We start from the raw sequence: 11,772 nt of genomic DNA on the forward strand, positions 1-11,772 counted from the left end.
TTGATTCTAGGATCGGGGTGTGTCAATTTTAAAATGGTTAAAAGCACTTTTAGTGACAATATTTTTTTATTCAATCTTTTGGTAAAAATGCAATGGAATCATGGAAAAGCACTTGAATTGTTTTTTTTTTGACAAGCAACAATAAATTTTGTAACGATCCGTCCCCAAAAGTTACAGTCTTTATAATTTTTAAAGTGAATTTATGAAAATGCCCTTCAAGGCAAATGCATTGACTTTTGTTGACTACCTTGTCAAGTTACGTAAGATTCATTTTCTTGGCGTATCCTCGTATTACTCGTCGCTAAGGACACATGGGCGCAAACGGAATGCAATTTGGAGTTATAACGAATGAGATATTAACGTTTAAAGTTGTGGGTATTTTAGTAAATTAATTAATATCAAGAAAGCTCCAGATTTTTGGAGCCAAATCTAGAAAGCAACATGTGTGGCTGAGATTGAAGGAAAAGAAAGATAAGCGGTGAAGATGAAAGATAAAGGAGAGAAATGAGGGGTGGGACGCCCAATTAGAAAGAAGAGAAAAAGAGGGTGACCAATGGGGGAGAGAAGAAATGAGGGGAAATGAGAAGGAAGAGAGCACGGGATCACCTTGATTTGTTTCCAACCTGCCGACCCGGTTCCTTAACCCGGTCCTATCCCCTTCATCCGATGTCCGTTTGAGGTGATTTTGGTGTCTAAGGAAAGCTCGCATCAAGCCCAACATCTCTGTGGTGTTAGAATTCTAGATTTCTAACCCAAATTCACAAATTGAAGCCACAAACCCACGAAAGCATCCGACGATTTTAATCTTTTTTCGATGGCTTCGGCGAGTTTCACCGTCGATGACCACCACCAAAAGACTCCTCTCAACCCCAGGAGCAAGGCCTAAGCTTTGGTAGAGGCATCGAAGTTCGATTTGGTGGCGAATCAACAACTACCCAAATTTAAGGCTTCCAGCGGGTTTTCGTAAAATTGGGGCTTTTCCCGGCCAAATTGGCCTTAGTCACATGTATGAAAGTTGCTCTACTAACTAAGATCTTCATTTTTGTGAAGTTTGAGAATTTTAAAAAATAGTTGAATTTTCCGGCAAGTAGGGGCGGCCGACTGCCACCTGCGGCGGCACATGAGCCGAGACGTCCCATGATCTTCCTAAGCTAAATTTGAATACCCTGGTTCCATTGGTGAAGTCCGATTGACGAATTTTCGTCATTTGAACGTAGTTCCATTAAGGTCCGCCACTTAATTATTATAGCAATCAACGATCTGACCATTGGATCGTCATCAAACTTTGATACGTTATAATACGTAATATTTGAGGATATTAAAAACTTACGAATCAGGAATCTGACGTACGGATCTTCTTGAATAGGATATGTAAGTTATATGTTCTATTGATAAGAATTCTAAGACATGATTTGATAATTGTTCTAGGCGCCGATTGTTTGTGACACCTTGTTGTTTGTGCTAGGGAGCTGTAGCGCGGACTCCAGGTGAGTGGGCTTTTGGTTTTCTATATATACGTATATATATGTTTTCCATTTTCCCAGAAATTGTTTTAAATGGATTTATGTTTTTAAATGCCATGTCAATTGCATTACATTTTAGTATATGCATTAGTATAGATATGCATATTATTGCATGACGCTGTGGACGCCCAGGTAAGCTTCGGGTGAGTGCATATTGATGATAGTGATTGCAGTGTGTATGGTTATGTTTAGATGCATTTAGTACTCATTATCCTGCACCTCGGTGTTGGTGCTCCGCCCGAGGCCAAGGCTAGCCTTCACGTGATCGTTCACCTCCCACACCACACGCTCACCTTGGATCCAAGGCAGGTGACAGCCTGTCGTACATACCACATTAGGTGGTTCCGACACGTAGGTGACTTGCAATACTTCGCACAACATTCACGTGATCGTAGCACTTGAGTGTATTTATTTAGACCCAACTTGTCGTACAAACCACATTAGGTGGTTCCGACTTATGTGTATGAATTGGTTAATGAGTTGTAGGTTCAGCCGTACAGGTCACGTTAGGTGACTCTAGCTGGCATATCATTTTACATTGATATATTTCACCTAGCTTACTTATTTCATTGCTGAGATACTTGACATGGCATATACTTGGTTTTCATTACTATTGAGCATGATTTCTATATACGTATGTGTTATTATTTTCTGGGAAATTATATGGGTTTTACGGCTAGGGCAAAAGGTTTTTATTAAAAAAACTTTATTTTTAGGCCCACTCGCTATTGTTTTGCACCCCTCCAAGTTTTAGCTGGTGAAAGTTCGTATCGACGAGGGTTCATGGCGAATCTCAATATAAGTATGATCCTTACCCACACTACTGTATTTCACTTATGCTCTGACGTCGCGTGTGAAATGGGTTCATTCTCGCTCATAGCGTACTTTTGTCTTTAGTCACTTTTAGGTTTAAATTTATTCACATTTTTCACATCACTATACTTAATGGTTTCGTCACCTTCTAGGTGTCGGCCATCACAGCTCGATTCGGAGTTCTACTGGACATTTCGGGTCAGGATGTGTCAAATTTCATTCAAAAGAATAACGTTTGAGAACACATTACAAGCACAGAAGGGCAAAAGCATCCCCCATAACTCACAACTCAACCTTGAACATCTTTTAGAAAATGATCGGCCATAAGGTCGGGATCCTCGAACCTAGACTGAGACCGAATCATGCAGAGTCATCCAAATTATTTTCTCTAAAAACTCTTTCAGTTATTTTAAAAGCACTTCTAAACGACTACATAGAGTCAACGAAATTCCATAAAACTTCATAGGGTTATAACTTTTTTTCAAAATTCTTTAAATTCCTAACTAAAACTTGCAAGTGGTTGGTCGGGTAAGAAGAGCAACCCAACCTTTTACAATTCAAGTGCGGGTTCAGTATCAGGTTTACTTTTCTTTTGTCAACATAATCGGGTTTTTAATTCGATAGGAAAATATTTATAAATAAAATTGTGGTTGAGGGGAGAGTCGGAGACTTGTGTAAATATTAAAATGATGACATGGATAGAATTTTCAAAAAGGTTAACAAGTTGTGTTCTCTTATTTATAGTAAAATAATGCTAAAATCACTATCACTATTAGCCAAGATTTCAAAGGCTCGTTTTGAGTTGCTTGAGTGCATTTTAAAAGAAGCACTTATTTTGTGCTTTTTATTTGTTACTTTATCGACTATAACTGTTTGAATCAAATTTACGCGCCTCCGCGTACGATTGAGTCATAGCATTGAAGAATATTTTTGTCAATTTGTATTTTGTTTGACCTATTGTGAAAGATGCATGGTATCTACTCTCTACAATCATTGGAGTAACTTTTACCATGTACGACACCAAGCCAATGGTGATGCTCATTAGTTAGCTCGTTATGCTCTTCACTGTGACTTGTTGTTTAACTATTTTGAGAATCCTCCAAATCTCATTTCAAAATTTATTATTTAACGAGTGTATCAATTAGTTGTTTGTTTGTTGGAGAAGTTTTATATTAATGCGGTTTTTTCTTATTGAATATACCTTTGTATTTAGAAAAAATTATTTTTAAGTTGTATTGTTCTTTACTTGTATGTGAAGTCTTAACTTCGATTATCAATGTCATGTTCTGACCAAATTATTACAACTAACATATTAAGAAATTAAAATTATATTTTTGCAAGGGGTTATGCTGTTTTAGTCAAAAATGTGTAGAAGAGGAAACTCGAGAATCTACTGCCCAATCTCCCAAAGAATTGTCCTCAACGGAAAAATAAAACAAAAAAATAAACGGCAAAAAAAAAACAAAAAGGAGAAAAAGGAAACTCACTGTAAACGCCGCCACGACATTGCCACGTAGGCTCGATAAGAAAGCGAAGCAAGTCTATTCAGATTTCGAACCACGAGGCTCGGACGACACAGCTGGAAACAGCCTGTCACCAACAAAGTCCCACTCACCTATTCCCCTAACTATGCTCTCTCTCTCTCTCTCCAGTCCCTCTGTTCTCTCTCACCCTCCCCTCTCTCCTCTCTCCATCTCTCTGTGCAAGTTAGGGTTTTCTGATCTTCTCGTCCGATTCTGCAATTCAGGCCTCGGCTTCAGCAGATCACGATTCTCGGCTCTGTAAGATCTCGATTGATCCCCCTTTTGCTTTATTTCGTACTAATTTGTGCCATCGTTTCTTAAATTTAGGGTTTCTAATATGTTTGCGGCTTGCTGTTCTCTTTATGTTATTCATAGTTCATTTAATTTTTCGGGGTATAGTTATTTTTTAGTCATTTTTGTGACTTTTGTTTTCCTGTACTTTCTTCTTGAAATGATTTGGAATATAATGTTTGTGTAAGGTTTACTATTTTGAAATTCGGTTTAATGTTTATGGACTGTTTGGTTGCTGAGAAATGGTAGGAAATGAAAAGAAACTAGATTATAAATTTAAACTATATTTTCCAGTTTTTGGGTCTATTATAATGGATATCAAATAAATGAACAACCTTAGGCTTCCTGGTTTCGTTTTTGTTTTCTTTTTTATGATTTGTTTGCACACGTCTATATAGCTCGATAGAATATCAGTAGTGTCCTTGAATGAGATGCAATACTAAGATTTTTGTCAGATTATAAGAGTATAAGCAGTTTAGAGCAAACACTCTTTTGTGAGAAGAGAGATATTGTAGCTTGATTGATATTTTCATAAGCTTTAATCGTTCGAAACTAGTTCTCACAATGCTGAGGGAAGAATGTTACGCAAGCAATGAGATTCCATCCGCGCTTCTTCTCTCTGGACATGTGATCTACAGATCTCTTCTATTACAAAGAGTAGATATTTGGGTGCGCAGACACTTTGACGTGCTCTAATTTTTTTATGCAAAAATTGGTACTTGCAAAATCTGACATATTCATAGAATCTGTAATCACTTATCATTTGCCTCGAGTAAAAGCTATTCTTTCATGTTTCCTCTTTTAAGTGGTATGCACTTGTCTTTATTATGTTTTGACAATCTTATATGGGGTTGGTTATTTTGTGTGACCTTTTTACCCTTTCTTACAGGTATGCCAGTTATAAATTTTTATTGGTGTAGTATTTTTTAGCTTCTTGTTTAATTAAAGTTTAAGTTGTCTGAGTTATGTTGATTGTAACCATAAATTTTTTAATCTTCAATCTCTGGAAACCCTGTGTGCTCATGGTTTTCTTCCATCTGTTTTGCAGGTGTGTGGGTCACATAATCAACCTAAGAGCCCAACATTGTTCAGATAGTGTTGGTGCTGTATGGTTGTTCATGGGAATGTCCTGGAAACATCAACTTCAGTAATTGATATATCTATGGGTGCGATGAGAATCTTCTGGTATTACTATTTAAACTGCTTTGATAGTTCTCGTTAATTCTGGGAAGGAAGCGTTTACGCTACCAGAGGATCATTGTATCCATGCTGGCAGAGAGCATGCGTGGAATCTGTGCTTCGGGTAATGCCCCTGACGAGTATTGCTGCCGATACACTCGGTGTGTTGACCATATGTCTAGTTGCTCTCTTGATCCTTCTTGGTTTCCTCTGCATTATATACTTGTTTTACTTTCGCTCTCGCATTCGTAGTCAGGGTTTTATTCAGCTGGGTTATTTCAGTGGCCCTTGGATTATCCGAATCACTTTCATCGTGTTTGCAATCTGGTGGGGTTTCGGTGAAATTGTCCGTTTAAGTCTGTTGAGACGTGAGGGGAGAGTGTTGAACGCCCTTAACTTGAAATGGCAGGAGACTCTTTGCAAATGTTACATTGTCTCAAACCTTGGGTTTGCAGAACCATGCCTATTCCTGACGCTTGTGTTTCTACTTCGTGCGCCCTTGCAGACAATGGAGACTGGAATTCTAAGCCAAACGTGGAATGGGAAAACAGCTGGTTACGTTCTTTTCTTTTGCCTTCCAGTGGTTGCTCTTCAGCTCTTTGTTATTTTAATTGGACCCGAACTCTACAGGAATGAGAGTTTACATAAATTGCCTTCCTACTTCACAAGTACAGTGAACAAGACTGATCACATTGCCCTCTGCACTTACCCCTTGCTGAGTACCATCCTCCTTGGGATTTTTGCAATCATTCTTACTGCCTACTTGTTTTGGCTTGGAAGGCAGATTTTGAAATTGGTCATCAACAAGGGTCTACAGAAGAGAGTTTATACATTGATATTCTCGGTTTCAAGTTTCCTTCCATTAAGAGTTACTTTGCTTGGTTTCTCTGTTTTATCTAAACCAGAGCACATTCAGTTTGAAGCTCTTGCTTTCTTGGCTTTTCTTGCACTTTTATGTTGTGCCGGGGTGTGTATATGCATGCTTGTTTACTGCCCAGTTGCGGATTCTTTAGCCCTGGGGAGTTTACAGGACTTGGAGAGTAGGAGAGTTAATGATGATCAAAATGATACCATTTCTCTTATTGCTAACCAGAGTCATATGGAGGGAAGTTCTGGAATCAGCCCATGTAGAAACTCTGATGCGTCAGCAAAGCGTGGATCAATTTCGTTTCGTACTTTGGAAAGGGAGGAGGGTTCTTCTAGGGTACCCTTTGTGGAACTGAGCCTCTTCTCTCCTAGTCGAGATGCATCACCCCCGGACTCACCTCCGCTGCTCGGGTGGCCCATGCGCCCCCTTCCATCATCTCACTCACCAGTAGTTGAAGTTCACGGAACCACAGCTAGATAGAAGCATGCAGCCGCAACTGAGTTCGCCTGGTCAATATCAATATCAATTTTGTGGTAAAGAAAAACTGATTGTAAAGGGTTTAAATTTTTGAATAAGGATTTTTGTTCTTGGTTTGTTTTTTGTTTTTCTAGTTTTCTTCCGATTAGTGATGGGTTTTTGCTTGCTTGATCGAATTCATGATATGATCTCTCTCTCTCTCTCTCTCTTAATCCACATTTCTTGTTTGCTGAAATGAAGATCTAATTGTATTATTATATGCAAAACCTTTCGATTTTGATTCGAATCTGTTGAGTTGAAACATGATTTTGTTTTCCAGTTGGATGAGATTAGCTACCAAATTGTAGACAGACTCGTTAGCTCTAAATCTGCAAGACTGGTTTGTTGTTAATCAATCCATCGATCGTGTGAGTGGTTGAAGTTTTCGGTTGTTCCGTGGTGTAATGTAATAGTAATACCAAGTATTTTAACTGAAACCTTGAAATTGCAAGTGACCTTATATCACAGTAGTGGAAAAGAGTGTTGTTCTTGTACCACGGCGTTGGTTCGAATTCTGTTGGCTCCTTAATCAAATATTTAATCTAACAAATCTATCGTTTAACAAAAAAAAAAAAAAAATCCTTGAAATCTCTCCAGTTTCACTGAGGTTTCTGTGCGGGGGCGATGTGTTGCTTGTGTTTCTGTGTGCTTAATTGCTTATTTTGCAGGATGGCTTGAGAGAGTATTGCTCCTCCAGCTCCCCCTTTACATTTTTCCATTTGAAGTTCCATCTTTGTAATTTTTGGTTTGAACTTTATTGCGGGTCCTCAATATGCTACTTCTGCTATGGGACCTATAGCTTCACAAGGGGTAGATTATAATGAGTAAATTTTAAAGTGGGACGAAAAGTTTGCGTTTGTGGGAGTAATTATAATGAGTAAATTACATTTTGCATTTTCAAGTTTTGATTTTATTACAACTTCACACCTTAATAAAAACACTACAATCTCATATACAAATTTAAAATTTTACTGCAATGTCATACATTCCTTGGTCATTTCCTCAATCATAATTATTTTTAAAAGGTTAATAATGATTAGGAAGAAAATAATTTAAAGTTAAAAAGTAAATGGGCCGCCCACCCACCCTTGCACGGTTCCACCCTACTACCCACCCATCGTCAATTCATTTCCGCCTCACCACCAACACAGCCGCAGCCTCATGCGAAAGAGGTGGAATCTCGAAATCGACCCGTCTCTACAAGCAAACCAAAATTTTAAAATTTCGGCTACGCTGTTAGAGTCCGTCTCTGACACTCTGTGTGGAGTGTGGTGTCATGGGGATGGAGGCGATGGTGAAGAGGTATCAGCAGAGGTTCAGGAAGGTGAAGGATGAGATGGATAGCTGGGCCCTGCTTCAGTCTCGCTTGATTTCGCAGTTCAGGAACGCCTCCTCCATCATCCAGAGGTTGCAGGTCTCGAACCCCCTCTTCTTATCCATTTGTTTTTTCCATACGCAGCCACGAAAAACAAACCCACCCCAAAGAAAAACCATTTCTTGATATGCCTTTTGTTAATTTACAACTTGGGTTTCATTTCTTAACTTTGCGTTTTTGATCAGGTGCTTCAAGATTCCAAGAACTACGGCCGTTTGAAAGATGTCGTTGGTATTGAAGAGGCACTACTGGCAAAGCAGATGGAATCATTGCAAAACATCTTCCTTTCCATGAAGAAAACCATGTAAGTTTCCTCCTGTTATCTTCTTTCTGGTACTGGTAACCGGGACTACGGCAGTCAGACATGGCCCAAAACCGAAAGCAGTCGCTTTTTTGGATTCATACAGCTGACCCCACTTGGTGGGATAAGGTTTTGTTGTTGTTGTAGCGGTAACTGAAATTTATTATGAATGCATCCATTTCAGTCCTAAACCATGATTATTCCAATTGAAAGCATAGCGTGCTTATTTGCGTATATCTAGTGCTACCAGTCATTTTTTAGGTGGAAAGGGGGGAAAATGGTTAAACTTGTGTTATTATTTTCAGGGAAGAGTTTCATGCTATTGTACTGTCTCTTGGGAAGATCCATCGTGATGGTAGGCAGATGGTAAAAGGCGGTGCTTCTGGTCAGCTGAGTGTAAAACAACTGCAGCAACGAATTGGTGTAAAGCCCAGTCTTGCAGATTGCTTAGATGGGCTTATGCTTCTCCAGGACATGCATTGCTCTGAGTATGTAACTCTTTGGTTTCTTAAATGATAATTGTTGTGTGCTAGCTTTGAGATGTCAAATGAGGTTTCGCCAGATGTCATTCCTATTTTTCTGTGACTTTATGGTAATTGGATGTATTGGAAGTTTAATCTAAATTGCTGCAAAATGTCTGGTCCTCTCCTGCCCACACGCACAGTCGCACACCACGCACCAATGTAATTAAACTTTCTTTTGGGGTTATATATTGGTTGAGACTTGAGATCATGAATAATTTTATCTTTTCCCCTTCCTTTATCAGGTACCTTTTGAAGTCATCATTGGTTTCAGCACTGTCAGAACTGACCTTGAAACCCAGGTGTGCGAAGTACTTATCTTCTAACCAGAACTGATACTTTTACCTTTCCAATTTGTTTAGGAACTTGATCCTTCCAAATGTGAAGAGATTCTGTTGTAGTTTGGAAGATGTTATTTAATGCAACTTTTATTCTTCTTTAACATATAACGTCGAGGGAGAATGAACTGTTAATACCAGCAGCCAGCTATGTTGAGATTCCAACCCCTCGCATCCCACCCTGATTTATATATTTGTAGTTCAACTTTCTCAATTTCTGAGTTTCCATTCCTTTTTTATCCGGGCTGGGGGATTTGGGAGCTGAGATCAGTAGACTGAACTTTATTTGGACCTCCATTCTACTTGAGTTTTTTATTGTTACAGTTACAAGTCTACTATAAATTTGGCACACTTTGGAACTCAGTGTAATCTGCAGATGCGTCAGCCATTTTTTAACATGGTCATATTTCAACATATTTCTTCCTACTTTTAAGAACTAAGCTTTTGTACTTGACGTTTGTTCATCAATTTTCCAGTGACAGTGATTTGGGTGCACTCCAGCAGCTCTTGGTTGATCAGCCTAACATCCCCAAGGAGGAAGGTAAGATACAATATGTGATAGGGTTAGACCAATCTTTTCAACTATATATATGCTTTGAGCCACTTTCCTTCCATTTTCTTGTACAAATATTTGTGTTACGACTGGTTTTGACAAGTTAATTGACGTGGAATTGAAACTGAAACCTTTGTCCTTTTGTTTCATTTGATATTTGGTCAATCATCTATCCTTTATGGTCCATGCGATTAAAATATTCCGACTTCTACTTACCTCGTTCTGTTTTCTCTTCAATAATTATTCAATTTGTGTCTTTTCGATATTGTTTATTTCATGTAGTTGTCATCTCTTTTAAGTTATATGGATGACACTGAAGTACGCAACTCATGCTCTCCTTGGTAATTCTTTCTCTTTTCTTTTTGCAGTTCAATTCATCTTTGATATCATATTTGCAGAAGAAATCTGTTGATGTTCTCTGAAACATTTCTGCCAGCTTTCCTAGATCTGGAAGGAAGAATTCATTGAAAACTCGAAACCAGTCAACACATACTTGTACTCAAACGTACCATTAATTCATGCAAGAGTTATTTGATTTGGAAAGTACCAGTGATGAGTTAGACAGCAAAAGGTCCCTGCAACGTTTTATGTTTGGAAGGGCCCCAGACGGAGAATTCATTGTAACTTGAACTCACCAGTATATTCCTGGAATTGACGCAGCAGAAGGTTGGGATACGTAAGTTGCTTGCCTCTGAAGAAACGACGTGTATCAGCACTTCTGTAAATTCTCAGTCCATGATGTTGAGTTGAGTTATTAACATTGTGCCTATTCGATTATGATTTTCGGGCCTCGTGTGTGAGCCGTTTGTCCAGTGTGGCACGGACTGCCGGGGATCAACTACCCTTTACTTTTTTATCCGAGTAAATCCCATAACTTTGAGATGGTTTTCTTGTTCTGGTATATAGTAAGATGAATATGCCTGAAGCTATCAGTTAGTTTTTACTTCTCAGTATTTTCAGTCCTGTGGCGGTTAAGTACTTGTCAATTTTTACATCCGGATCCTCTTTGTGTGGATCCGGGGATCCGTCAATCTTGTCCGTTCATCGTACATCGTGCGGTTAGAAATTATCTTAAATATTTTTATTTAAAATTAAACATAAATAGTATTTGACAAAAACTGATCGTATGATGTACGATGAATGAACATGATTCACGGATCATTGGGATCCTTTCCAAAAAGATTCGAAGAGGATCCTGTTGGGAAGTAAAAAACAAGGTTTAGTTTGATGTGGTACAATATTTGGGGCGTACGTTTTGGATTTGGATCCTCGCCGGATCCCCTCCTTGGGGATTCTAGGGGATCAATGAATATGGACTGTTGATCAAAAATCGTGTAGTCACAATTTTTTCATTTTTTATATTTTTCAAGCAAAATGATGCTGCTTTACTTTTAAAAATATAAAAAACATTTAATTGGGACCGCACGATTTTTTATCAACAGTCCGTGTTACTTAATCCCTAGGATCCAAATCCGTATGTTTTTCGGGCTGGTTTGGTATTGATGTGCTTTGAAAAAAAAATGTTTTTGTTGTGATGTGAGAATAAGCTCATTTTTGTTGCTTCACGTTTTCAGTTTTTTTTTTTCTTCATCCAAAACTATGAAAATAAGTTGTTTTTAAGTGTTTACCAAACATCATTTTGAGCTCAATTTTTTTTTATATCAACTTCTTATAAAAGCATCTCACCAGTACTTACTCTTATGCAATTTTTTTTTTGATGGGGTGTGCTATCCACACACTTCTCTTTACTTCTTCCACATCCTTTGTTAATTTCTATCCTTTAATTTTCTTCAATTCATTCGATCCGACGGTCGAAAATTAAGGGCAGTTTTGGATTTGCATAAAGATTTTGTAAAAGTAGCCTTTAAAAAAAAAAAAAGTAGCTGTTTTAAAAAGTTGGAACCTGTTTTGGACTTGCATAAAGTTTTGTAAAAGTAGCTTTTTTTTTAAAAAAAAAAAGTAGCTATTTTA

At 38.2% G+C, this 11,772-nt stretch overlaps 2 protein-coding genes across 2 annotated transcripts; both read left to right on the top strand.

Moving 5' to 3' along the window:
* Positions 1-3,959: 3,959 nt before the first annotated feature.
* LOC126603838 (uncharacterized) lies at positions 3,960-6,909 on the top strand. The gene is made up of 2 exons (XM_050270828.1): positions 3,960-4,117; positions 5,199-6,909. The coding sequence occupies exon 2, from the start codon at positions 5,457-5,459 to the stop codon at positions 6,675-6,677; it is 1,221 nt and encodes a 406-aa protein (XP_050126785.1). The 5' UTR covers positions 3,960-4,117; positions 5,199-5,456; the 3' UTR covers positions 6,678-6,909.
* A 900-nt stretch (positions 6,910-7,809) lies between these two features.
* LOC126603839 (uncharacterized protein At5g43822) lies at positions 7,810-10,744 on the top strand. The gene is made up of 6 exons (XM_050270829.1): positions 7,810-8,127; positions 8,274-8,392; positions 8,695-8,877; positions 9,156-9,212; positions 9,725-9,789; positions 10,170-10,744. The coding sequence occupies exons 1-6, from the start codon at positions 7,990-7,992 to the stop codon at positions 10,211-10,213; spliced, it is 606 nt and encodes a 201-aa protein (XP_050126786.1). The 5' UTR covers positions 7,810-7,989; the 3' UTR covers positions 10,214-10,744.
* Positions 10,745-11,772: the final 1,028 nt, after the last annotated feature.

The sequence above is a fragment of the Malus sylvestris genome, chromosome 15 (assembly GCF_916048215.2).
Source record: "Malus sylvestris chromosome 15, drMalSylv7.2, whole genome shotgun sequence".
Lineage (NCBI taxonomy): Eukaryota > Viridiplantae > Streptophyta > Magnoliopsida > Rosales > Rosaceae > Malus > Malus sylvestris.